This window comes from Triplophysa rosa, linkage group LG23, assembly GCF_024868665.1.
Source record: "Triplophysa rosa linkage group LG23, Trosa_1v2, whole genome shotgun sequence".
NCBI lineage: Eukaryota > Metazoa > Chordata > Actinopteri > Cypriniformes > Nemacheilidae > Triplophysa > Triplophysa rosa.
Genome location: NC_079912.1, coordinates 17,370,005 through 17,397,380, shown reverse-complemented (window position 1 = coordinate 17,397,380; position 27,376 = coordinate 17,370,005). Strand labels below are relative to the sequence as shown.

The 27,376-nt window shown below is 39.4% G+C and overlaps 3 protein-coding genes across 6 annotated transcripts; 1 reads left to right on the top strand and 2 right to left on the bottom strand.

Annotated features, from left to right (window-relative positions):
• Window positions 1-1,699: 1,699 nt before the first annotated feature.
• Window positions 1,700-9,735, bottom strand: zdhhc20b (zinc finger DHHC-type palmitoyltransferase 20b). Of its 2 annotated transcripts, XM_057323165.1 has the most exons (14): window positions 9,497-9,735; window positions 8,950-8,976; window positions 8,671-8,765; window positions 8,369-8,489; window positions 7,825-7,894; window positions 7,691-7,723; window positions 7,481-7,601; window positions 6,780-6,815; window positions 6,474-6,606; window positions 4,791-4,917; window positions 4,324-4,416; window positions 4,095-4,210; window positions 3,964-4,011; window positions 1,700-3,882 (listed from the first exon to the last, which is right to left on the bottom strand). In XM_057323165.1, the coding sequence occupies exons 1-13, from the start codon at window positions 9,681-9,683 to the stop codon at window positions 3,968-3,970; spliced, it is 1,203 nt and encodes a 400-aa protein (XP_057179148.1). In that variant the 5' UTR covers window positions 9,684-9,735; the 3' UTR covers window positions 1,700-3,882; window positions 3,964-3,967. The 2 variants fall into 2 exon arrangements, with proteins under 2 accessions (XP_057179148.1, XP_057179149.1); XM_057323166.1 differs by lacking the exon at window positions 6,780-6,815 and having other exon boundaries at window positions 9,497-9,734.
• Window positions 9,736-10,162: 427 nt separating this feature from the next.
• On the bottom strand, window positions 10,163-19,137 carry nup58 (nucleoporin 58). Of its 3 annotated transcripts, XM_057323043.1 has the most exons (15): window positions 19,085-19,137; window positions 18,772-18,962; window positions 18,323-18,483; window positions 17,778-17,810; window positions 17,398-17,667; window positions 16,986-17,295; window positions 16,823-16,888; window positions 16,316-16,490; window positions 16,162-16,241; window positions 15,846-15,964; window positions 15,647-15,729; window positions 15,283-15,484; window positions 11,673-11,756; window positions 11,248-11,343; window positions 10,163-10,961 (listed from the first exon to the last, which is right to left on the bottom strand). In XM_057323043.1, the coding sequence occupies exons 2-15, from the start codon at window positions 18,858-18,860 to the stop codon at window positions 10,792-10,794; spliced, it is 1,938 nt and encodes a 645-aa protein (XP_057179026.1). In that variant the 5' UTR covers window positions 18,861-18,962; window positions 19,085-19,137; the 3' UTR covers window positions 10,163-10,791. The 3 variants fall into 3 exon arrangements, with proteins under 3 accessions (XP_057179026.1, XP_057179027.1, XP_057179028.1); XM_057323044.1 differs by lacking the exon at window positions 11,248-11,343 and having other exon boundaries at window positions 18,772-19,124; XM_057323045.1 differs by lacking the exons at window positions 11,248-11,343; window positions 11,673-11,756 and having other exon boundaries at window positions 18,772-19,124.
• Window positions 19,138-19,494: 357 nt separating this feature from the next.
• On the top strand, window positions 19,495-26,616 carry mtmr6 (myotubularin related protein 6). The gene is made up of 14 exons (XM_057323282.1): window positions 19,495-19,708; window positions 21,555-21,674; window positions 23,187-23,349; window positions 23,579-23,736; window positions 23,803-23,931; window positions 24,006-24,140; window positions 24,219-24,351; window positions 24,431-24,540; window positions 24,627-24,752; window positions 24,863-24,912; window positions 24,996-25,196; window positions 25,307-25,441; window positions 25,515-25,641; window positions 25,962-26,616. Exons 1-14 carry the CDS (start codon window positions 19,685-19,687, stop codon window positions 26,280-26,282), a joined length of 1,932 nt encoding a protein of 643 aa, XP_057179265.1. The 5' UTR covers window positions 19,495-19,684; the 3' UTR covers window positions 26,283-26,616.
• The last annotated feature ends 760 nt before the right edge of the window (window positions 26,617-27,376 follow it).

Sequence of the window (27,376 nt, the reverse complement as noted above, 5' to 3'; positions counted from 1 at the left end):
GGAAAAGTCCGCGAGAATCAACCCGAGCTGCTTTTGTTCTGGATCACTAATCGTCATAGAATACATTGGTTTTGTGTAAATAAGTATGCTGGTCAGCTACATTGACAATCCCTTACGAAAATTAAACATGGTTTTACTACAGTTAAACAAACAAAAAACACGTTTTTCTTACAGTTAAAACTAGAAAATATGGTTACTGTAGTAAGACCATGGTTACCACAAAATAACTGATTTTCAAAAACCATAGTTAAACCAATTGCTGTAGTAAAACCATGGTTTTGCCAATAGTGCTACAAAATATGGTTTTACTCTTTTATATAAAAAAAAGAATTCGTAATGGATCAGTGTTTCTGAATTAGGTATAGCCATTCTTATTTCACAAAAGGTAGCTAGCGCCTGCTCTGATAAGTTTGCTATTCAATCGTCTCATATTAAATGACACCGTCATATTAAGCTATTCCTTGTATTTTCTTCTGCCTAACTTTATAACAAAATGACAGGTCAGGGTGTGTCTTCGCAGGTGTGTAAAACCATTTCACGTTTGTTTTATATTTGTTTTATTTAGATGAGCAATGAGCACTGTTACCTGAGTCCCAATTGTTTCAAGAGGAATGATCCGTATCGTTCGATCGGTCGTTTTTCAATTTAATATCGAAAGTAAACAATTAAGAAACTTGTCTTTTTATTCCTCAGTTCCGCGCGTTCCGATTCTTAACGCATTCAATCCAACAACATTTCATCACTTTCTCGTCAAACAACCAGACAAACCATACATACACTACAGGGTTATCTTCACTGTGCACATAAATTCTCCTATACGCCTTGCATCAATATGGCGTGGTATGACGGCTGTCTGTCATACCTTGGTCATCTAGTGAGTAAAAAAATTAAATGAAAATATAAACTATGAAATATAAATGATTCAATCAATCAGTTTTCAAAACCATATGGTTATTTTGTTGTAGCCATGGTTTTACTACACTAACCATGTTTTTTTTCTCACTGTAGTAAAACCATGTTTAATTTTCGTAAGGGATTGTCAATGTAGCTGACCAGCATACTTATTTACACTAAACCAATGTATTCTATGACGATTAGTGATCCAGAACAAAAGCAGCTCGGGTTGATTCTCGCGGACTTTTCCATCTCTTGCGCGTTAGGGCGCCACCTGCTGGGCGTCAAAACTAGCTGGTCTGACCTCTGCAAGTGCACAAATCACTTTTGCTCCATTCATCACACAGATATGTGGTGCAAAATGAGAGAGTGTGCGAACTTGTGTGTAGGCCCGCTCTGTATGTAGATATAAATAGCTTATTCTAAGGTATTATAAACTTAATGGTTCATTACGTAAGGTCTTTATACACCTCTGAAAAAATAGTTTTGTATATTATATTGTATTTCTGTCGATAGATCCTCCTAATAATGCAGTATTATTCCTTTAAGAAACGTTAAATTAGTCGCTGTGTCACTGGAAGGGTTACAAGCTTAAAATGTTCAAAGTTCACAAAAGACTGACAATAACCATATACACTTTTACAAAGAAAGATTGATTAACCAAAAAGAGGAGTGTGAGTGAGGACTGTACTTGTGACATGCAAGAGTTGAACGTCCTCAGTGCTAATGTGCTGGGCAGAGTTCAGGGGAAAAAACAGCCCTTGAAACAAGTACATACACATCCAGTATAAATTCAGACAAACAGTTTGCTATAAAATAACATTTATTGTTACTTCTTACATAGAAGCATGTGCCTCATTCACAAAATATCAATGTTTAAATGATAAAATATGCAATTCTGTTTACTTTATCTGTAACATATTTTAAAAGATGTCATTAAAAACAAATCTATAACCTCCAGACTTGCACATCAAGTATATCATACTTTATTGTACTTGACATGCTGTAAAACACAGGGCTTTGTTTGCGTGTGTGTGTGTGTGTGTGTGTAACAGAAATATGAAAATAATAAAAAGGACAGCAATGGTTATTTTATATTATGGCTTCATGTTTACTCCTATAGTATAAAAGGTAATGAAAGAGGTAATGAATTGAAGTAAATAAACTAAAAATGGGTTCAGGGCCATGCTTCGAGACAGACTCAAGATGCATCAACAAAACATCTGTATATATATATATATACGGTATAATGTATAGGCTGTATAATTCATTTAAGAACACTTTCCAAAAGACAAATAAACTAAAAATATCTTTAAACCATTCTGTACCACTAGGAGCATTCATTAAAACCACAAAAAACAGCTATACCATTTCACATTGAAATATCTTGAACTTGCTGCAATCTTTAGCAGCAGCAGGAGTGTCCTGACAGAGATGAATCTACGAGGATTCAATAACCAACATTTCTCAGAACACAAACAGTCACAAATATCTTTAACAACAAAAGCACCTATTCCAAATCTGGCCATACTTAAAAACCATAGGTCAGATTTTAGATGCTAAGATTTTCTAGAAATGCAATTATGTTTTCTTGTTTTCCTCATTCCACATCCTCATAAAGCTCTCTAGAACCTCAACATTTGCTTTTCTTGATTTGTCAAGTCAGTTCTTTAGATACTTCACAACACAAAGCATATAAGGCAGCAATCGCTGCGGTTCACTTTGTAACACATAAACATCAGGTTTCCAAACATCGGTTTCCAATTAAGCTCACACTACAAGTCACGGCAGACGGGCACAATTTTTAAACACTGCGTTCCACGCTGGACTATATTTACCAATGATAATTTACTGTACAACAAACAAACGCACAAAAAGAGGACCATATCACTTACCGCTTGCCAAAAACGTGTTTAAAAAAATTATATTCTGAATCTAAATAATCCAAGAAAAGCTATTAACATTTACGTTTAGAAAAAAGAACTGTACAAAACACAATACTTTGAAAAATGAGATTGATGTACAATCTGGTAATGCAATACCCGAGACCACTGACTCCAGGACACTGAATTTTTAGCATAATAAAGGCCTCCTGCTGGCCACTTATGTAACTGCAGGAGGAACTTACAAAGATTAGAGGACTTCACACCAAAATTTCATTTGGTTTTCAATGTGACACTGGCTACACTGCAGAAGCAGAGAGGTATTCCTAACATTTTGTAAACACTTCTGTGAAGCTCAGAGCTCTGGTATTAAGCCCTTATATTTGGCATATGTAAACTGGCCAACATTTCACACCAGAATCACTCGAGACAGGAAAAATACAAATAAGGTCACCACGCAAGTGGAGCAGCTTAAGAAAACACAACAAGGATAGTTTCAGTCTTTTGTAGACATCCTCCACCTGGTCACACACTGTTGCACTTTGTGAAAAGGTGCATTTATAATATAAAAAAAGAAGACTGAATGGAGTGTTAAAAGGGAAAACATGCCAAAAAATGCAGACACTATGAATTTAAAAGTGCAAATGAGCCATCTTGATGCCATCAGACCTTTTACTTGGTGCAGATCCAAAAGAAGTCATCATGTCCGTATTTGTACTGCCCCCAACGTAAACAGAGGTTGTTTCAGCACTTGTGTTTTTCTAGAAAACAGCTTCACATGCACCGTTGAGGAATCTGCATGTCGTGTAGGTCTGTGCTGTTTGTGTTGCCTGAGCAACAAAACCGTATGCTGTGCAAAAAACATATGCCAAAAAGATGAGCGTGCAAATCTCTTGGTTGCAAGAGGGACGCTGGTAGAGATGATCGGAGACTAAGAGCAACTATACAGACTTGATGTTAAAGACAGACCACCTTTAAGCAATGGGCAAACGAAAGTGTTTCCGAGCAAGAAAGGTTTAAGGCATCAGCTTTGATGGCTGTGATTCTCATCAACAGTCCCCAGTACTGGGAGTCAAAGGCACGGGACCCTTCGCCAGCTTCAGTCCTAAAAAGGAAGTGACATAAGCATGGTTACACATAGCTCAAAGTCAAACCACCAATCAGAGCATATGGAAAGCGATCTTACCTGGCTATGACTCGCTGTCGATGGAGATAGTAACGGCCTCACTTTCATCTGAAAAGCAGGACGAAGGTTCATTTTCAGATGTTTTCAAGTTCACTCTGCTGTAATGAAACGCATGGTAATACGACACATACCAGACTTTAAAACTTCTGTCTCTTTGTGATCTTCTTCACTGTGGTAATCATTGGCGAGCAGGTGGTTTTGCGATTCGCTGGGAGGGTCAGGTTGCTCTACGCATCCATCAACAGCACTAAGGGCAAAAACAGAAAGAGTCGTTAGTATTATTTCTATTCCTAAATTTACTTGGATGGAAGTTGGTTTTGCAAACAGCACCCTGGAGGTGACAAGTGGAAAATATCTCACGTTTTATCCAACCCCATAGGCTGAAGACATTCAGTGTGCTGCTCTGGATCAATAGTCACCAGCCGTGTGGGAAAAGAAAATCCGTCTCCCTGACTATAACAGACACAAAAAGATAAAGAAAAGACTCATTACATGAATAAAATATGAGTGACGTTTGCTCATTCAAAACCAAGTGCCAGAATTGTTCCGAGTCCCAAGGTGGTTGTATACTCTATAAGAGCCTATTCCCTAAATCAATACGATACTCTCATCATCCCAGAAATGGCTTTTGAATGTATACATCTATTGGATTGTTTGATTTGGGCTAATATCACAGGTTCATATAACACAAAACTTAGTTGAACGAGGTGTGGCGATGTTATTCCAATACATGAGATCAAGAGTTTGTTCAAACACATATGAGCATAAGTTTAGTTGATATGATATATTTGCACCACTAATATAATAACTTTCGACAATCAGCTCACCTGGTGAAGACAGGAAGTAGCCAGTATTTTTTCTGGTCTCCAAACACCTGAGCAATGTTCTTGCTGAAGCCCAGGGAAAATCCATTTTTATCAGGGCCGTTTCTGAAGACAGGAGCTCTGAACGCTTCTGAATATAAAAGAACAAACCAGAAGAGGGTTAAAATCAGTGTTGGGTGTAACTAGTTACTAAGTTATTAGTTAATGTCATTTAATTACTTTTCTCTTGAAAAAGTAAAGTAAGGGATTACTCTATTTTTCTGTAATTTAACTAGTTACTTCTAATGTAATTAAACTAAATACTGTGTGTAACATGTGTGTGCAATAGTGGAATTGACATCAAAATTCAAAGTGCACTTTAAAATCTGTGCTTTAATCGATAATTCTCACATTTGTAATACTTCAATGGTCAGTTAATAATACTATATGTAGTTTTATATTGTTTATTTGAATGAATTAAAAGAGCTGTTTCATGTCTATCCTTGAATCACTTAAATAATCAAGGTTGATATAGGATATAGAAAGTAATTGGTAATAAGTAATTAAACACTTTTTGGAGAGAGTTATTTGTACTGTAATCTAATTACACTATTGAATATGTAATTAGTAACTAGTAATTCATTACTTTTTCAGAGTAACTTGACCAACACTGGTTAAAATGCATAAACATAATTATGAAAACAACATGAAATAATTGATCTTTGATGACAGGAGTTGTCTGTCTTTTAAGGTGGACAAAATCCTGTTTACCAGGGGCCAATGGATAAACAAGCAGAAAATTTGACTAAATTACTTGGTCTACACAAGAAAATGTAAATTCCCAGGTCACTAACACGAATCTGAACAATATCCGCCTTACGGCAAGCTCACACTATGTGATTTTTCTATCGCGGACAGATTTCCAAGGTCTGCGACAAAACCCCTTGATCGCGACCAAATCGGTGCTCGTTTCGGTCGCGGAAGCTCGTTACGTATAAGGTCAACAATGTGATCCGGACCTGTCTCTAGCTATCCCAGACGCTACGATATTTTCGAACCTGCTTGATATTATCGCCAAGTGATCTCGTTGTGTGACACTGTGGAAGTAATCCAGCCAATCACAGCGCAGAAGGTTTACGTCAAATTATTGCGTGGAGGAATTAAAAACTGCTGGCATATATTCATTAACACTACAGAGCGTGTTAAATGGCTGGTATAACAGACATTAAGCTATTTTAAACTATCCTAAAGCAACAAGTCTGTGTAATACAATATGGAAAACCCTTTAATAACACTTTAATGTTTCACACCCCATTCCAGTGGATGGCGTAAACGCACCACCAAACTAGAAGTTAGCGCGATGTGGGAGGTGTTTTCGCAGTTGGTCGCATCTGCTCCTCGACCAAGGTCTTGTTGTTAGTACACTTTGTCTGCTTTGTGTTGTGTAGTGTGCGTGCTGCTACAACAAGATGAAGAATGACAAGAAACCTTGTTGTGTAGTGTAAGCACCATAGCAATTCAAGTAGTCTCACAGTCCCGTAGTGTCAGCCCGGCTTTAAGCACAGCAAGTCCACAAGTGTTGCTATGGTAACAGTGAGCAAGCTCAGTTCAAGTGTTCTACAAGCATGACCACTTCAGCTTTTAGCTTTACTAGAAACATGAATCCTACACGTGGACAAAGGGGGTGAGTATGGTCTGGTGTGTTACCTATGGTGGACCTGTTTTTTCCCACAAGCCACAAGTGGTAAGTGAAGAGTGAAAGAATGCTGATGCAGAACATGGCCGCCACAAAAAAGAGAAACAAGACATGGAATTTGGCTTGAGACTCTGTCAGGTAAGTCTGAGAGAAGGGGGAGAGAAAAAGGTTGTGAGACAAGGATCAACAATAAGCAAGACATGGGCGACCGTAACGTGCCGGACCAGGGTCACAGGAGAACATTGTGACTGTAACCACGTTTTGACTGTAACCATGACATTGACATGTTTATTGAACACAACACTGTGAGGGATTACCTTTGGACAATTTTCTGCCGATTTCCTCCGGCAAAGCTTTGTGCAAACAGAGACAGACTGTTAGACACAGAGAGAGCGCGGCAGGAAGCAGCAGCTTATCAAACAGAGGCGAGATGTCTTAAAAGGGCTGTTTCACAACGCATGCAAGAGCAGCATGGCACTGCAGTGTAACGGCAACACAATGCAGTTCACATTGACTGTGTTTTAATGTAACAGCGACTCTAAATACAGTGATGTCAAGGTTACTACTACATTGAGTTTAGTTTGCAAAATGATTCTGCAGAATACAAAAAAAGATATTTTGAAGCATGCTGGTAATCAAAAAACACTGCCCCCCCTTTGACTTCCACTGTATAGGCACCAAACCACAGAGAGACATTTCTCAAAATATCTTCTTTTGTGTGAAACTTAAGACACTATTAAAACAAGTGTAGAAATGGGAGTGTGTGCAAACGGAAGGATGAGCGCAGCAGAAAGATCAAGTGGAAGCAGACTGATGGGAAATGATGGTTAAAATGATATTGAACAGACCTATATATGACCTGCGAGTCATATAGCGGAGGAAATGCAGACAGGAAACCACTGATCGATATTAGATCACATGTCCATCCAAATGTACCTTTATATTAAACATAAAATGGCGGCGAACTTGTTTATGTAGATGGAAACACTCGAATAAAACTATTGAGAGATCTACTCACAGTCCAGAACTTTATGAAGTATTGGAGGACGGATGCTGCTATGAATAAGCAGTAAATAAGGGAGTAGGTCAGGAACAGGATGAAGAACTTGTAGTTGGAGAAGCCCACACAGTTATTCACCCTGTGGAAAGAAAAAGGGGAATAGAGAAGTGAGCGCAGTGTTCTATAACTAATCAAAACCTTAATGTCAATACAACACATCTCACTTACCACGGACAATGATGATCCATCTTCAGTACACACCTGTTGACAAATTTAAATCATGTAATAAAATTAAACCAACATTAGGGAAAACACATTCGCAAAACTGATCATAAGGTGTCACGTAACTGAGGGAAACTTACATGTCACATGCAGAACAATGATGACATCTGTCTGGTTTGATCACTTGGCAGCGGTCACAGTAACGGATTGCTAAAAGAGGACAAAAAAGTCAACTTATGAACGTGAACCGATAAAAACTGTGATCTGCACTCCCACAAGATTAGATTCGTTGTAGCACAGGATAACATTGCATTACAGTTATAGATGAAAGTGGGTGGACAGAAAATCAGAAGCAGGTGGAGTAAAATTCTGCGGAAACAGCTGCAGAGCATCATAAGAGTGCATCATAGATTTTTCGTGAGGTGTTATCAATATTTCAAATAGACGTTTATACGCACGACACTCCATAACTCGATAGTGGCAAGTCCATCAGTGATAGTGTCGCTTTATCAAAAGCTTGCCACTAGCTAATAAAGATCTTTTTAAGACCTTATTTGTGCAGATATACTGAAGTTAATCCGTGTTAACACCTGCTATACTAAATCTGTGCCAACGTCTGGTAATTTAGAAGATGAAGAACAGGTTCATGGGTAATTATCTCAGATGTTTGAATGCGTCTCTGACCTCCAGCCCCTGTGCGGGTGTAAAGCGGCAGAGTGCTGGCGACTCTCCTCAGGATCTCCTGCTGGGTCTCTGGACGTTGTTCCTTTTCATACTGCTCCTTCTCAGTTTTGGGTAAACAGAACTGACAAACAATACATAAACTCAAGCTTCCTATGTGACAAACCAGTGTACGAAAAGCTTGTTCTGTTTAAACAACAATAATGGGTAAAGCTGTTATGCACACAAATATGTATAATTCCACAAAGCAAAAAATAAATACAGAATACGTGCATGAATTGAGCAATACACAATACTTTCTGTACCTCTTTGGAAGGGTTGGCTGGTCTCGTGAAGATGGTTTTCCAGTAGGACCACACAAACATGATGAACGACAGGTGAAAGACAACCAGGTAGATGACTGCATGGAGAAGAGAGAGAGAGTAGAGTCATTAAAGCCAAGAGCCTGCAGAGAAACCAGCCCAAGTATAAATCAGTCACTGTTTGATTACTAATGCGGCTTTTCAGGACAAGACAGCCCGCAGTCAGCACAAACACAACCGGTCAAGTTTAGCAGAATATTTAGGAATTCGAAGTTTACTCACTTTTTTCCCCAGTGCTGGTAATAGTAACTGAGGAACAGAAATAAGAAACATGATTCATGGCAATTGCTATTTGGAAACGCAAGTGTGACATATGAACACCGTTCACACATGTACATAAACACCAGGAGTGACTATAAAGTCATCTAATCACGACTATTTTGCCATTTACATAGTCATAACGTTCTATATTATTTCTGTATATTATGACAGTGGACACAGGGTGAACCCCTGGGCACGTCAAGAAAACATTTGATTGGTTTTCACGGAACAAAAACTCGTTGACGTTAACTGTAAACACATTATTTGCATACTGAACCGGAATCAGCTGTAAACTATACAAATAATGTAGTCAGCAGTGTCCAACTTACACAGGCCATACAGTGCTCTAAAATGACACCAAAACCACACAACTTTTTATTTTGTGTTCGTTTTCGGTCAAAATAAGTTAATTAGCCAGCTCGTGTAAACAGATCATTCATTGACGTTCCAGTTCACTGACTTCCGGTTGGCACGTGTCGCCCAGATATGCATAATAAATCGCACTTACTTAGACACAGCTGCACCACGTAAGCGTAATAAGACCAGCACACCACTAAGGCAATAAATATCACCGGTATCCATGCCAGACCCCTCTGGCAGCACCTCAGTACATGCGTAGGCGCCATCTTTCTTCCTTGACTACAAAAGACGGGAAGGGAGGGAAGAGATCGGTCCATTCGTGCCCCGCCTCTCATTTGCAGCCCTAGCCGAGAAGACGTGGTTGTGAATATTAATGACGTTGGACGTACTGATTTGCTGAAGCGCAGACGTTGCCGAGTAGGCGCCACGCTGTTGGCGAATTAAGAGTTGGACGCTCATGAATATTAATTACGTCATGTCCCTGGACGCTTTTGGTATGTTAGGGGGTCTGTTGTACTACATCAGTACAAAAAAATGGGATTTTGTTATAAAACTAACATTTTTAAACAGACACATTTATAGGAATAGTGATTTGTGTGGAGATTACATGTTGGTGCTTTAATCTGTGGTGTTGTTATGATTGCGTGCCGCAAATGTCTTTGGTCTCCGGAAACACACATGCTGATAACAATAGATTAAATACACCAAATACTTGGTAAAAAATTAGCTATGTGCCAGTGTTTGATACAGCTAAAAGGGACACACAATTACAAAACACAACGGATTTGGTAAAATAAAAATGACGCACGTGACATAATGGTCGCTGTCTTTTAATAACAAACACCTCTGTCATCTCAAAAAATACTTGTTTGCACAAAGTTTGCTTAAGTATAGAAACTCTTACTATTTGGTAATGAAAACATTCAGAAACAAACATGGCATATACAAACATAACATTCTTATACAAGTTGACATCTATTTGGTACAATTTAGCAGATACAACTGACATTTTAATGTGATGACGTTTACAATCACAGAATATGTGGATGGAAATAAAGCCACAAACACACAGGTAAACTCAGTTCATAAGTATCATCAATACCAATGGCATCTACATTGAAATCTGTGCACGACAACATACGTTAGATCTTATGCAACTCATCTGACACTGGTCATGTCAGCTAAATCTTACAATCTTTCGTTCTAACCAGATATCAGTGTAGGATCGTTTAACCACAGTCGATGGTAAACAAAAATAGAGAAACAGCACAGTCACAAGGGTAAAAGGAAAAGCAAATATAACCATCTCAAATATCCCTTTAATGGCATCCTAAAGAGAAAATATATATATACAGACACTTATATATATAAAAATAAAGATCTGAGACGTACATCATCTTTACCTCGTGACATTTCCCTTTACACTCATACCAACATGCTGTTTTATCTCTTGCCCCTCTTGTTACCCGCAGGGGGCTTTTTGAGCTGTAACAGGGGTCCTCCCGCCCCGAACCCTGGAGTCTGTGTGTTGGACACACCGAAGGTCAGCCCAGCCGATGCATTGATGCCTGGGTTACTGAAGTTAAAGCCTGAGGTGTTAGAAGTTCCAAACCCTGAGAAAGAAAAGAAGTGTAAACGCTGGTTGTAAAACGTTATCTCAGTTTTTTGCCGCTACACACAAGCATAACTAAACACTCAAGCAGCACGCAACAGCCGTTAACAATTTACAAATGCAGAACTGTTACACAACCTAAGCCATCTATGTCCTTTAAAAGTCAAGCCAGCCGTACACTGAGTGATTATGGGACTAAAGGCTATTTAGAATAGTTGGGAAGTGGTAAGTGATGGTTAGTGTTGATGAATAGAGGGAAAAATGGAGGAGGGTGCTAAGGAACACACCTGCGCTCAGGCTCCCTCCAGATGGCTTGCTAGAGGAAAACCCGAACGACAAACCTCCTGTTGCCACACCCCCAAACCCAGGGCCGCTACCAAATGCTGCCAAGAGACAGAGGGGGCATTCAGGTGCCGTGACTAAATATACACCAACGTTAACCTCCCAGTTACAGGGCAGGGGAATGAGGGGCAGGAATGATGAGTTATATATTTATAAATTAGAAAATCATTCATGGAAAAACAATGTAGGGAAAAATTAATTTCCAATAACACTCTACCATCAGAAACACTTTGCTGTTTTCCACACATGTGAGAGTCATGTGTTTGGAAAAATGAAGATTAGAAAATGACCATTTTTACGGTTTAGAAAACCTTTCCTTTTAAGATTGCAGCGTCAGAAAGTCAGAATAGAGGTATATTACAGGAAGTACCTCCGAGGCTGGATGAGCCCATGCTTGTGCCAATACCCGATGAAAAGGAAGTGCCAAAACTGCCCCCCAGGGGCGCTTGTGGTCCTGGGACAGAGAGAGAGAGCACAGGAACTTACTCTCATGCACACTATAGCTCACAAAGTCCCTTTCTCAAATATCAGATGCAAACTTAAAGGCTGATGAAAAGAAGGCTGATAAGAAGCAAATGCTCTTGAAGCATTTTAAACACAGCGCTTAGTGAGAGATGACTCTGCTTTTTTATTACCAACACATAAGAGCTGCATTAGGCCTTTAAAAAGCCATAGCATCATCTTTTAAGTTACTTCTCATTTCCATGTTGTATGTAGTCCACCAAATATAATGCAATAATAAAAACATTTGTTTCTTATATGCCAAATATTGGCTGCATTTCATCACCTTAATTTTTTACCAATTAACTTATTCTGTTACACACTTACCTTGACACTAATATTTTCCTATTTTCTCTGTTTTTGTGTGGATTCACTACGTCATTTAGCATGGGACAGAAGTTACTTTTTTTTAAAAATATACTAAAGATATCTGCTATTCCTGAATGCAGAAAATGTGCTCCTGTCTCGTTTCCTTTTAGCTGGTTAAAAATTTATTTGCAATTTGTTTTTAAATGTCGAGATGTGACATACGAAGACATCAGCATCTCGAATTAATAGTGTAATCCAATTAATAGAAAAATCTAAAAAAATCAGTCAAAAAGAAACAAAGACAAGGGCTTTTCTTTAAAAAACTGATTTATTGTCAACTGAAATTACATTAAACATGACAAACAATTGGACAAACCGATTCCTAGTAGCTATGGCATTAACACGGTTCAAAACGATTTAAGATTAAAGCCAACCTGCGTTAAAATGCATTTCAAACAATGGGTAACAATGCTGTATCTAGATCAAAGGCACACCAGTATATATGCATCACAAGCATCATCTGAACATAAAAAAATTTAATTATAAGTTAGATTTTATATTTGACTAACTATTTGTAAACAAACAAACACTAAGCCCCATATGTGTTTCAAGGAATGAAAATGTCTACTAAGAACCAGACATGTCTATAAACAGACATTCTGCATAATAAGAGCTTTGTACCAACACACAGAAGCCACACGTTTCTACAAGCGTGTTTTAAAAACATGACATGCAGTAAGATTATACGTTTGTATAATAGATCTGTGATTAAAGGAAAACTAGGCTTGTAGGAATAAGAGATTTGCAATGTTCTATACTGTAGGACTATATACTGGATGACCATGTGGCTGTTTTTAATGCATACAGCTAATTCTCTGAGGTATTACAGCCATCAAAACATCTTTCCTGAAAGGGGAAGATGTGTTTTTTTAATCAGCCATGGCAGGAAAAGATGAACACAAGCATGAAACAGCAGCTTTGAGCCACCAAAAAGACAGCATGCACTTTTGAATACTGAAGTTTGGCACAATCCTTCACAATGGACCCTCAAGTCCCCTAAAGCAGCATGTGTACTCAAACTAAAGACCTAAACACTGTAGCCCTTAAGAAAGAATAAGAATTACAAGTGTATGTGTACATACTTTTTATTTTCAGCAGCTGTTACTGCAATGTAGCCAGTTGTGAACATACTGATTCTAAGAGGCAATGCTGTGAATTCACAACTAGCGAGTGTAAGTGTTTATATACTGTGCAACTAAACAAGCCATGCCATTGGTTTAGCGCACTACATATTTACAATTTATATTATATGCAAAAGCACCCACAACAGCCTAGACATTCTTAGGCACAACGGCACAATCATAACCTATTCCTGAAAATATTGTATTACTGTAAAAAAAAAAAAAAAGATAAACACTGGAAATCAATAAAATGCCAAACGAACGCGAACAGTCAAGTTTATAACTGATAATTGTAAATCGCACTAAAAAGCCCTTTTGATGTCAACTCTTATCTATTGCATTACGAATTAAAAATATCCGAACACAATACGTGAGGATTCTTCTGCGTAGACAGAGAATTACGAACAAGACGAAAGCACTATACTGCTAATGAAAGTAATACATCTAACACAATTTCCCACACCTCCGACTTGCTGTTATCGCCAGCTCGTCTCCATGGAAACCACAAATGCAACCATGGTTACAGACGGATGAAGGATGTTACCAAAGCAGGGAAACCTTCAATCAAGACACACAAATTGTCTTGTATTTACAGAGATACGGCTATTGAAATACAGTAAATGACCTTATGTGTACAGCCTCCAAGTCAGTAGCTTACACACTTCCTACATAAATATATAAACATATCTATTCGTGTATATGCCAACTCCTGATAATGCAAATCCCAAAAGTGAAGACAAAATATATTTGGGAATAAAACGGCCAGCCAGTGTCATTCAATCACACTCCAAAATCTTGTAAGATTAAAAAGGCCTAAATATTGTAAAACACACATTGTGAGAGAAAAACAACAAGCTCTGAAACACGTTCTTATGGAAGAAAAATGCTTGTTCTGTCTATTTAGGACTTACACAAACTGATAGCAATTAAGATTAGAAGGCTACAATGTGAAAAGCTTTTCGAGACATTAAAACGAGCGATTATGATTTCTAAAAACAAGAAATACGGTTTAATATCCACTAAACTAATAAAATGACTGAAAACCAAATTTTTGTAGCATATGTTCATCCCTAGTAAAAAAATCTTAAATCACCACTTAAGAACAACATATCGCTCACAAAAGCCTCGTCTTCATTAGTTAAATGTATACCAAAAAGTTTGTTGGCACTTTAAAAATTAAAGGAGTAGTTCACTTCAAAATTCGCCACCATTGACTTTCCATAGTAGGAACAAAAATTACAAGGGAATGGGGGCAAATTATGAAGTGAACTACTTCTTTAACATCCAAGTCTATGATAAAGGACAGTATGTTAAGCAGATTATTTGTACAAGAAATGTGAGTCACACAGAAACAACTGTAAAAGCGATTTAGTCCGTGTACACAAGCTTTTAGCGGACATGAGTCTATTTTGAAGTGTTAGTAGTGACCGCTACATCAAATATCAGTGTCGTCAGAATATCAAAGATCAAACCCTACATTCATCATTAAAACTATAATCCATACACAAGCCAATCAAAATCGGAGCCAAAACCGGAGGCCCCTCCTTTGAAAAACTAACAGACCACTTTAAATTTTCAAGACGGCAAACGCGCATCTAAGGATACCTTGACCTGAAATGTGCCCAAGATATCCAGCCAGTGTCTTTCACCATGGTTTAAAATCTGTGGTCTGTCACCATACAGCACCATATGTTTTTTCTTCTTAATGAAGGAAAATTCAGAGGCGGAAATTGGGCGGGGCAGCCAGCATCTAAAATCTCAAAACATTATAGTTGGCACATGTAGAGTGACATGACAAAGATGTTAGAAAACCCTGTTACTCCGTATCTCCATAAGAGACAAAGTTTATCAAATGAAAAGAACAAAAACTAAAAACAGACATGGCACTGACTGAATTGACAGTTTATTTGTGAAATCTATCTGCCTTTCCATTCATTCATTTTTTTTATGCTATCGGTCTAAAGGTCTAGAACTTGAAGGCGGTCAGACCTGGAGCCGGCTGCTGCTGCTGAGTGAGAGTGGCAGCCATGGCAACGGCCGCTGCGTTGGGAACGCTGCCGAAGGGGGCGGGGCCTGTGATGACGTGAGGAGAGCTCTGCCACTTCTTACTGGCTGTGCGTCTCGACTCGAACACGTCGGTGGAGTCGTCGAGGAAGACTCGTCTGTAGCTCAGGTACCGATGCTTTAAGGTCTACAAGTAACAGAAGGAGGTCAGGTCACTAAAGCACTTTAAATACAGGTAATATGTTGCCAGTGTAATTTCATGTCATTTTGAACAAAAAAAGAATCTTTAACGACGTTTACTAAAGTGAGTTATATTCCAGTTTAGAATGTGGAGATGTTCTGGACTTACCTTAAAATTCTCATGAACCCCCTGCAGCTGTGCAGCAAGAGCAACAAACGTCTGGTAGAGTTTCTGCATGGCCAGGGACAAATCTACATGACAAACCACATCGCAACAAAACACATCAAGAGCCTAGAATAACTGTTTCCATTACATGTGTGAGCCAAAGAGAAGCGTTTCATTTGTTTGACAGGAAGTGGATTCAAACCTTGAGGGGTGATGTGCGAGCCGCTGCTCTGGGTGGTCAGATGATTCTCCAGTTCCTCGATCTGCTGACGGTACTGCTGTAACTGCACTTCAAACTGTTCCACTAGAGTACGGAAATAACTGGAGAGAGAGAGAGAGAGAGAGAGAGAGAGAGAGAGAGAGAGAGAGAGAGAGAGAGAGAACATTAATATGACAAGCAAGTAGCTTTGCTTATAAGATGGTTAATGAATTTTGTTACAGCAGACATTTAAAACCAGCACTAAGGAGTAAAAATAGAGATGAGAGAAAAGATAATAGGTCATTTCAAAAACACTTACTCAGACGGGGCTGTATTCTCATGTTGGAGTCCAGGTGGGGTCTTCTGGGTGCGGAACGCGATGTCGGCATTCTTCAATTCCTGTATGAAAGAAAATGTGGTTCACAAGATTGTAACATGTCTTAAAGAACCAAGTTCAAAGACTTTTGTCTAACCTGAGAAGTTTCCATCTTTAATTTGTCTATGGATAGTGAGTTTCTCTGCAGGCCGCTGGCACAGACAGAGAGAAGCTGTCGGAGGGTATTGATGTCCTCCTGCACTTTGAGAATGGCTTTAGAGGACATCCGGCTGATCTCCTCATGCACTTGCTTCTGCTCTTTGACAAATTTCCTGTGGAAAGACAGCGGGACAAATATTAAAGCAATGCCATTTATTTAACATCATGCCGTTCCAAACCTGCATGACGTTCTCCTTCAAAAACAAACAAAGGTGATTTTTGCAGAATAGTCCAGTTGTGGAAGATTTGCCACACAAAGTTTGGATAAACCTTTATGGCCCATTCATTTTCATTATATTAAAAAAGAGCAGCAAATACATTTTACACAAATAAATAATCAAAGCAACAAAAACACAGATGTGATATGAGATAGAAAAAACAGCATACTTAATAGAAATAGAAATATTATACAGTTTTCTTTAAATAGCACTTTAAACACACTTACTGAAAATGATCCACATCTTGACATATCGGACCTGGTAAGTTTTCATCTTTAAGAGCTTTACTGTCCCTATAAAGAACAAAGACATACAAAACAGGATAAAGCAACTTTATTAAGCTATGATGATTTCATTAAATCCAATTTCTACATAAACTGTGGATCTTACTCTGGTCTGGTGCTTGATGACTTGTCAGTATTTTTGTCAGAAGAAGTGCTAAAGTCAACACCACCCAATCCAAGACTGGGCACAGGAGCAGAGCTGGCAGGAACAGAAGCAGAGACCAAACCACCCAGAGTCAAACCCAGACCAAGAGTAGACTGTCCCAGACCAAGAGTAGACTGTCCCAGACCAAGAGTAGACTGTCCCAGACCAAGAGTAGACTGTCCCAGACCAAGAGTAGACTGTCCCAAACCAAGAGTAGACTGTCCCAAACCAAGAGTAGACTGTCCCAAACCAAGAGTAGACTGTCCCAAACCTGTATCACAACAATAACATCGTAAACGCATGTAAACAGAAAGCAAACTTATGTTTAAACATGAGAATTACGCTTAGTCGCTAAAAAAAAACAGAAGCTGACCTGTTGCTGCAGAGTTGGAGAAGAGACCAGAACCAAAGGAAAACCCAGAGGGAGGAGCAGAGGAAGTAGTGTCCGGGCCTCCCAAGTTAAAGGCAAAGCCAGAGTTGCTGGGCTGAGGGGCTGTGGAGGTCAGGATGGATCCCAGAGTCAGGCCTGTGCCTGCAGGTGCGGAGGTCGTGGTGGTCAGTGAGAAAGGTGCAGCGGAGGCTGCTGGCTTTCCAAAGCCCAGGGTGAACCCAGTGTTAGCAGCAGTCGAGGTTGAAAGACTCCCTGCAAACAAACAAACACACAAAACGTGAACCAAAACAGTGATGCTTTTATCCAAAATAATAGACTTCACAGACACACACACACACAAAATAGCTAAAAAACCTGTTTACCTAAAGTAACGGCAGTAGATGGTGTGGCAGCTCCTGTAGGGGGTAAATAAATTTGACTATATTATAAATATATATATTTATAATATGTTATATTATAAATCATTATACAACTAAAAGGATTTCATTTTTGGGTGAACTATGCCTTTAAAGGGATAATTCTGTCACCATTTACTCACCCTCATGTTATTTAATACCATAAATTACTTTGTTCTGATGAGCACAGAGAAAGATATTTGAAAGAATGTTCCGGGACATCATTGACTACCATAGTAGGAAAAAATAAATGGTCGTCAAAGGTGCCCCAGAACTGTTTTTCCTCAATTTTTCAAAATATTTAATTTTGTGTTCAACAGAACTGAAAATTGCTAACAGTCTTCCAAATATCTTTTAGTTTTTTTGTTAGTTTTGAAACAACCTGAGAGTGAGTAAATGATGACAGAATTTTCATTTTTGGGTGAACTGTTCCTTTTAGAAAGGAAAATGTTTTCATCCACCAAGTTACCAAATAAATCAGATTATTTATATTCATAACGACAGTCATGTACCTGAGGCGGATGAGTTAAAATTCAACCCAGTTGCTGGTTTCTGTGCAAATAAACTGGACCCAAATCCTAGTGTGGAGGTGGTATTGGTGGCGGCCGGTGTGGAGGTCGCTGTGCCAAAACCTCCGGACGTGAATCCACCCGTGCCTGCTGTAGCTGGGGTACTGGAAAATAATGTACAATTAGAATAAAAATGTAAACAATAAACTATGTGTGTCTGTGAATCAGCACAGGGAACTAATGACGCCATAAGATCATACTGTAATAATAACAAAACATAACGGTTTACATGGTAAACAGCTGATGGTTAAAGTTAAACAATTGTCAGTCGTATTGTTTTTTTCAGCAGGGACACGCTGCGGTGTTTAAAATAGACGTTGAAGTTTGCCACAGCAACGCATTAAAGGTAAAACTGAACTGGTAATGTGGCACGATCTGCCGTTTTATCATACCTGGTCGCGGCACCAAATCCAAAGCCCCCGCCGGTGTTGGTACCGGCGGCGCCGAGAGTAACGTTAGCTGTACCAAAGTTAAAAGACATCCTGAATTCAGTTTCCAAAACCTGATGATCTGAAGAACCGAGCGGAGCGGATCCGACCTCGTGGAGGCCCAAAACACGCTACTTACGACAATAGCATATTAACTGAAAAATCACAGATTATTGATTTTTAAAAAGTAAATTTGAAAAACAAAGTATACAAAATGTGTCTTGTTTTAAAATGTACAAGTACGTTCTTAGTATCTAATTGCTTATATTGTCTCTACCCCTTGTTTCCGCGCACAATCTCTTCTTCTGTTCTCCTGGTTTTACAGTAAAATTCAAATGATATTAGTTGCGCTGTATTGCCACCTGTCGGCTTGGAAAATACATGCAGACGCATTTCTGTTAGCTGCGTTTGGAGTATGAGCTGATGCGAGCTGCGCAGACTGCTCGGCGTATGACATCAAAGTAAGTTACCGTTTACAGCTTTGATCGGTGCATGAATGAAGTGGAACACATCTTTTGTGTGTTGTTTTTGTTGTTTACGTACTCTGGTTTACTTGTTCTGTTATATATTAATTATATATTAATAAAAGTCAGTCAAGTGAAATGTGAAAAATCAATAAACGAAAAGAGACCGTACATGTATGAAGAACTACATGTCCCAGCACGCACCGATCTGTTTTCCACTCAGACACGCCCCAAGCAGGAAGTGCAGAGTAGAACCGCAAAAACTGTTAGCCGCTAATGGAAGAGATGTTGTTTTGAACGTGGCTTCAATCGGAAACGGATTTATTCTTCATTTAGTCATCCGATGTCTGAAAGCATCTGTTTAGGAGACTGTCACCCGTTCCTTGTGCCAAAGACGCTTAAATAGCGGCATCATGGAGCACATCCGCACACCAAAGGTAGAAACTGAATGAGAAAATACAAGAATTCTGCAAAATCGGCCGTATTGTGACAGGATCTTAACTGACTTAAAAGTCACCAAAACGTTTGTCCTGCAAAATTATTCTTATCTTTAGATCTTTAGCCGTTCTTTATTGGTGTTTATGTTAATGTCATCTAGCCCTATATGAGTCAGTTGGACGTTGAACTGGTTTTAAGCTTGATTCTGTAGCCAGTGATCCGAACATGGTGCTTTATTTTCGCATTTGATGCCATTTTGATTGGGAAATCGTGATTGTCTTGGCATCAACGGGCCTTTTTAGCCTGATTTTACATTTTAGTGTTGTCTGATCAGACCAGAGAGATGTAATAAAAGGCTACTTCCACAGCCTTGTTCATTATAGTTGATTTGGCCTTGTTTGGTGTGGCGTGGTCTTATCACTTAGGATGCCTGTCACTTATAACAATTCATAACACTTCTAAAGCATAGGCTTAAGACTAAAATTCATGTTTGACCTGTCTTAACTGAAAATAACTTGCCATGACATATCTTAAAATATGTCAGTGCCATTGTTTTGTCTCAAGATGCAAACCAGTAATGTTTTTTTCTAAGGCATTTTATAAGAGTGCCTCAAACATCCTAATTTAACTAAGGTCTAGTGCCGGCTAAAGCTAAGCCTTGTCTGTGAAACAGGGGCCTGGCCACAGTGTTATTATGTCAAACTTAAGGGGGGCAGCTCAGTTTGACCCCAATAACATTTATAAAACTCTACCTATTGCTCTTTTCTCAACCTCTTCTTTTTGTCAGAATAGTAGATGCATGTCAAATACTCTGCTGCTGATGATATTGAAACTATTTCTTCAGACTATTGAATTTGTTTTCCAAGAATATCTGAACTGCTGTATTGGGTTTCTATGCACTGTTGCTGTTGTCTGAATGAACCCCACTAAGCTAATTTTTCTAAAAAAGAAAAGAAAAAAATACTCGCTGTTTGTTTAGATGTCTGCTGATTGTATTGCGTTCACAGTAAAAGTGTGTTGCATAGTCCAGCTACTGTGAAACAAAGTCTGAGTGTAATATACATTATTTTGAATATGTAAATGTCTCTGATGTCTGTGTTTGGTCAACGGGACAATGTAGTAACACCTTCTGCCTTACCAATGAGTGTAAAATAAAGCCTTTTAGAAGCATTGTGTGCTTGCAACAGCATTTATTTTGCATTATGTACAAATATCTCATTCTTCTCTTCATGTTGACAAGACCATGTGTTTGGCACAGATTCAATTACATTACTATTCCATTTCATTAGGCCAGTGTTTCTCAACCAGAGGACCTGGGCCTACTAGAGCAGTGGTTCTCAAACTGGGGGCCCCAAGATGGATCCTGGGGGCCACAGAATTTGTGGCATAGAAATTTATCATAGATTTTATGCAATCAAACATCAGAAAAATGACACCACCAACCAAAAGAATTGAGGTTCCAGCATTGTATAACTGAATGTTTTTGGTTTTATTAAAATTCTAAGTTTAAGATTATACGTCTTTATATGGGGGGCCGCAAAGCGATGCACTTAACACAAAGGGGGCCTTACAATGAAAAAGTTTGAGAACCACTGTACTAGAGGGCTTTAAAAACTTCCAGGGGGGCTCAAGATGACTTAACACGAGTTAAAATAAGAAAATCAAGATATTTCCTAGTGTATTTTTGTTATTGTTATAATGCATTCATCTTTCTTTAAATATGGTTGTGGACATTGGAAGTACTTTGAAGTAAAAAAAATATTTTTCCACAATTCAAAGACATAATGCCCTCTTAGTCAGATATAATATATTTTCTCAATGACAAGGTTGTGTTTTCATTTTCAGGTAGAACAGGTGAAGCTGCTGGATCGCTTTAGCAACAAGTCCACCACTGGAACCCTGCATCTGACAGCCACACATCTGATCTTTGCGGAGAGTAACGGAGCCAGTGCTCAAGAGATATGGGTATATGAACATCTCCCTTAAAATCCTGTTTATAAAATCCTGATCTATATTCAACGCAACCCTTTAGTTGAGGACCATTAAATCACCAAATTTGTTAGCAAGATTAAATTATACTTTGAGAATAAGGTTACTAGTTTCTCACGTTAGCTGTAGACATTGTTGCTCTGGAAACCTATCGGCATTGCTCACCCTGGAGGCCAAGTGAATATGAGAGTGTAGGGAAGGCCAGGAGAAGACATGAATACCAATGACCCACATAACTGAAGGCATCATCTGCCACGTTTAAAGTCCACTGATCTGTTCCTCTGAGTGTGCAAGTGTGATGTTAATCACAGATGAGGTCAGATGTCACAGGTTTTTTATTCTAATATACTCATGTTAGTACTGCTTAAAAAGGCACGCAGGTCTATTCCTTATAGGCTTAAATAGGCTTAAAGGTCCAGTGTGTAATTTTTTGGAGGATCTATTGACAAAGATGCAATATAATATACACAACTATGTCTTCAGAGGTGCATAAAGACCTTACACAATGAAGAGTTATGTTTTTATTACCTTAGAATGAGCTATTTCTATCTACATACACCACTGGTCCATTTTACATGGAATTCTCCATGTTGTTTCTACTGTAGCCCTAAACGGACAAACTGCTCTACGGAGTGTTTAGTAAATATGTTATCTCCTTCGGCAAAAAAGCGAAAACGTGACAACATGTTTGTCCTCTGTCAGTTGTCGTTGGGCTTCAAAAGGGAGGGGGGAGCGGTGGACTGAACCGTTGGTTGCAATTTGCAACCTCACCACTAGATGCCACTAAAATCTCCACATTGCTCCTTAAAGGATTTGAAGAATTTTCTTGATAAAATGTCAATTTACAAAATGGATAAGTGAATTTGAGATTTTTACAGGGGCACCCAGATTTTTGGAACACCTTGATCCTGTTTTAGTAAAAATCTAGCTCATCCTGTACATAAGCCTGCGACCCGATCAAAATCAATTCTGAATTTGTATTTTTACACTCTCATGCAAAATCTCCTTCTGCTCACTATGCATTATGTGCACACTTCAGTAATCAATGACAACAAGACAACAGGAGTCACAGTGCCAGTGGAAAATGCAGATACATGCGCATTTTAATGCCCTCCTGAACATTCCGAAAAGTGCTGTGTAGTTAATTGAATATGGTAATCATGTGTTTATTGAATTCCCTTGATCACTTCCTTGCAAATAACATTCATGTGCACATCTTAAAGGAATAGTTCACCCCAAAATGAATGTCATCATTTCTTTCCTCTGGAACACAAAAGAAGATATTTTGAGGAATGTTGGTCATCAAACTACATTAGTTCCTGTTGACTTCCATTGTATGGACATACAGTTTTTTTCTCAAAATATCTTCATTTGTTTTCCACAAAAGATCTATTATGTTAATGTAAACTATAATTCAACTCATTTTATGCCATAAATGTCATCGCCGTAGCTCATCTGAATGAACAATCTCAATTTGTATGCTTTTAGATTCTGCATCACCACATCGCCTCTGTGGAAAAGCTGTCCCTCACGGCAAGCGGCTGTCCGCTCCTCATTCAATGTCGCAATTTCCGGGTTGTCCACTTCGTCATTCCCCGAGAACGTGACTGCCATGATATCTACAGCTCTCTGTTTAGGCTGCTGAGACCAGGTGGGTAAAATCTTCACTATTTAACACCCACAAGAAGTTTTCTGAAAGTCACAGAGGAGGGAGTTAAGCAGGTCTTTGCCATCCTGTGTCCTGTGATTGGGCGACATGTTGTGGTCCTATTTAGTTGGCACGAGGTCATGTGTGTGTCAGTCCTGAACTCCAGATGGCCATTTAAATGCTCTGACTTTCGTTATCACCTTGATAAAGTTTCTGAATAAATGTTTTCCAGTGTCATATGATGAGCTGTACGCGTTCTCCTACAACCCAAAGCAGAATGACCAACAGAGAGAGGAGGGGTGGCAGCTTATAGACCTCGGGCCTGAGTTTGAACGAATGGGAGTGCCATGTGACCAGTGGCAACTGACAGACGTTAACAGGGACTATAAGGTATGATGGGAAGGATTAGGCATTCGTTTTATTTCTCAAATGCGAATATATATTTGGTATGTTTAGGTGTGTGAGACATATCCCAGAGATTTATACGTACCCATTACGGCCAGTAAACCCATCATTGTCGGAAGCTCTAAGTTCAGAAGCAAAGGCCGCTTTCCTGTCCTCACGTATTTTTACCAGGAGAAGAAGGTAAGAATCACGAATAACGTTTTTTTAAGGAACTCAAATAACATCTCATTGGGATTTCACATTTTTTTGCGCAGGCGGCAGTTTGTCGGTGCAGTCAGCCTCTCTCTGGCTTCAGCGCTCGCTGTTTGGAAGATGAGCACATGCTGCAGGCCATCAGTAAGGCCAATCACAACAATCGATGCATTTATGTGATGGACACGCGGCCTAAGGTAGCCTATCAGTGTTTTTTAAGACGTTTCTCTGTTTACGTTCATGTTTCCTAAACCACATTTGCTCTTTATTGGTAGTTGAACGCGCTGGCGAACCGTGCGGCTGGGAAAGGCTATGAGAACGAGGACAACTACTCTAACATCCGCTTCCAGTTTGTGGGCATTGAGAACATCCATGTGATGAGAGGAAGTTTGCAGAAGCTCCTGGAAGGTCTGAGACAATGTCTGTTAAATGGTTGTGGATTTTTAACACCTTGGTCACTTTCTGATTATCTTTATGCCCCTGGCAGTGGTAGGAACACGATCCCTGTCTATGACAGATTACATGGTTGGATTGGAAAACAGCGGATGGTTGCGTCATATCAAAGCCATCATGGATGCAGCCATATTCCTCGCCAAGGTGAAACTCGGTTTCGGTTTGGTATTAATGCTTATTGCTGATTTCAACGGGTATCATCTTATAAATGTGTTTTTATGCTGGCACAGGCTGTAACTGTAGAGGGCGCCAGTGTTCTAGTGCACTGCTCGGACGGATGGGACCGTACGGCTCAGGTCTGCGCACTGGGCTCTCTGTTGATGGATCCTTACTATCGCACTATTAAAGGCTTTATGGTAAGAGACTCAAATCGAACAAATTTTGGTTGTACTGTGCAAGAAAGTTTGACTGACGGCTGTATTAGTGAGCTGACATTATCATGTCCCTTTTCTAATGTTGTTTTTAGGTACTTATTGAGAAAGACTGGATCTCTTTCGGACACAAGTTTGCAGACAGGTTGGGATTTTATCACAGATGTTCTCTGTTAGGTTCACGACCCTGGTTTTGGAAGGACGTTAATGTTGAACGCTTCCCTGCAGGTGCGATCAGTTGAACGGTGACTCTAAAGAGGTGTCGCCCATCTTTACCCAGTTTCTGGAGTGCGTGTGGCACCTGACTGAACAGTTTCCTCAGGCCTTCGAGTTTAGCGAGTGGTTCCTCATTCAGATCCACGAGCATGTGCACTCGTGCCAGTTCGGTAACTTTCTCAGAAACAGTCAGCGGCAGAGAGAGGACCTGCAGTGAGTATCTGAAGAACGAACAGCACTTATTTCTCTGTTTTATATGTCATCTTCAATGCTAAATAAAAAACATCTCCAAGATGACTTAATGCTTTTGTGTGTGATTACAGGTTGAGGGAAAGAACATATTCTCTATGGGCTCACCTGCTAAGTGAGAAGCAGAACTACCTGAACCCCATATACAGCTCGAGCTTTGAGGAATCACACCCGGTTTTGGTTCCTTCCACCCAAGCCTACCACTTCAAGTACAGATGCCCATCCATCTCTCATTATAAAACATGATTTCTTCAGGTTTTAATACAGTGATTTGTGTTGCAGGTTTTGGAGAAACATGTACCACCAGTATGACCGCTCCATGCACCCTCGACAGTCCATTCTCAAACACATCCTCACCTTGAAAGAAAGCAACCGAGAACTCGAGGGTACAGTGCGAGCCTTGAAGGCTGTAAGTTTACCTCAGGAATTAGTTCACTTCTGGGTTACTGGATGAACATTAAACCTTGGGTCCTAAATGCTAACTTCTTCCATTAGTCATGGATGTTTTGCGTTCGAGAAACCAGTCAAGTCTTCCCTCAGGACTCAAAAGACCTTGGTCGGAGTAGATGCAGTATTTCATTAGATACAAATGAATGCAAGACTTTCAGCGAAGAGTTAAAATTCATTCAAATGTTGTTGTATAAGAATATAAAGTTTTCTCGCTCCTCCATTTGTTTCCTCGTCCATCTGAAACAATCATCCTCTCCTGGTTTTTGTTTGTTTTCACAGAAGCTCCAGAAGTTCGGGGTGAGCACGTCTCCACTAAAGCCCCAAACGCCTCCAAGAGAGCGCAGTCTCCCTCCCCGACCTCAGTCTCTCATCCTGGGAGCGCCTGTTCTCAGTAGGAAAGAGGTGCAGCGGGAGGAAGACGAGGAGGTGTTTGCTGAGGAGGCCAGGGAGGATGTTCCGATCAGTACTGGCGGGGAACGGACTGTAGAGGGCAGCAGTGCCACAGAGAATGGCTACATGGAGCTGCCGGGATCATTTGGTTCTAAGAGTGAGCCGGCAGTGGTCACCTTGGAGTTCGGAGTGGCCAGGATGACCTGCTAAGGACAAAACTTTGGAAAACAAAGAATCTCGGAGGACTGGGAAAAAATTACGATTTGTATATTCGGTTGAAGAAAGGTGAAGTTAGTTGCTAGCGTGTGCGTGATTACTCTATGATGGGACTGCACTTGCGTGAGCTCTACATATACGATATCTAAAGAGGAAAAGAAATTGAGAGATGGATCCTTTCATGTAAATTCATTGTTATATCCGTCTATTGAAATGTTATATATGTCATCTACATTTAGAACAGCTTCTTTTTTGTTGTTTTTCTTTGCTAAGTTTTTTAAAGATGTTAATAGCACTAAAAAGAACAATTAAACCAAGAGGAAAACCACTTGTGAGTCTTTGTGACATATATAGGGCTATCTTATACAAACTTTCTCACTTACTGTTATTTGGGGAGTGTGGTGTGGGCTATATGAAGATGGATGATCTTCAAAATGAAGGATGACTGTAGCGCTTGCCAACACAAATGTGCTCCATGTGCGGTCTCATCGATTAGAAGGGTTAGTTAGGAACTCAAGAGGTTAATGTGATGTCATACAGCAGGTCAGGGGTCATATTTCCTTGTAGGTGATTATATGAGCTAACAATGAATCATTAAGGCTTCAATCTAAAAGACAATCTACAGCAATCTGTCAATGTCACATACAAAATGACCAACTGCACGTATAGAACAAAGGGCCCCTTAATTGAATTATGGGTTTTATAATAATGATTTTACTTTTGTCTTGTGTCAACTTGCTATATGTCTAGGGGGGCTCTGTTTGGCATTTAAATAGGTTTGGCAGAGACTGACTAGACAAATGACCTCAAGCAAAATCATGGCTCCATTGTGCTCACACTATAGACCCCTTTTCAAGATGTAAACACTGGTCCAGAGGCACTTCCCTTTTCTTTTTTAATCCCACATATTTAAATCTTGAAGGTATTCATTGAACATTTTCATTTGGTTTTAAATGTTCTGTTGGTTATATTTTGTTCAAACGTTTTTGTGTAGTGTTAAAAAACTGAAACCGGAAGTGCTTTTGGACCAGCGTTGTTTACATCTTCCAAAGTGGTTTGCACAAAATGTATTTCAACGATGATGGGAA

Excerpts from the sequence above, each read along its gene's own strand:
- zdhhc20b (XM_057323165.1), bottom strand. The coding sequence starts at position 9,683 with ATGAGAGGCGGGGCACGAATGGACCGATCTCTTCCCTCCCTTCCCGTC. Across the intron at positions 8,766-8,949 it reads TACCAGCACTGGGGAAAAAA|TCATCTACCTGGTTGTCTTT; the intron begins GTGAGTAAACTT and ends TTCTCCATGCAG. Across the intron at positions 7,895-8,368 it reads CACCCGCACAGGGGCTGGAG|CAATCCGTTACTGTGACCGC; the intron begins GTCAGAGACGCA and ends GTCCTCTTTTAG.
- nup58 (XM_057323043.1), bottom strand. The coding sequence starts at position 18,860 with ATGTCTTTTAACTTTGGTACAGCTAACGTTACTCTCGGCGCCGCCGGT. Across the intron at positions 16,491-16,822 it reads CAAGATGTGGATCATTTTCA|GAAATTTGTCAAAGAGCAGA; the intron begins GTAAGTGTGTTT and ends GTCTTTCCACAG. Across the intron at positions 10,962-11,247 it reads TGGAGGGAGCCTGAGCGCAG|GGTTTGGAACTTCTAACACC; the intron begins GTGTGTTCCTTA and ends TTTCTTTCTCAG.
- mtmr6 (XM_057323282.1), top strand. The coding sequence starts at position 19,685 with ATGGAGCACATCCGCACACCAAAG. Across the intron at positions 24,141-24,218 it reads TGATGGACACGCGGCCTAAG|TTGAACGCGCTGGCGAACCG; the intron begins GTAGCCTATCAG and ends CTTTATTGGTAG. Across the intron at positions 24,541-24,626 it reads CAGCCATATTCCTCGCCAAG|GCTGTAACTGTAGAGGGCGC; the intron begins GTGAAACTCGGT and ends ATGCTGGCACAG.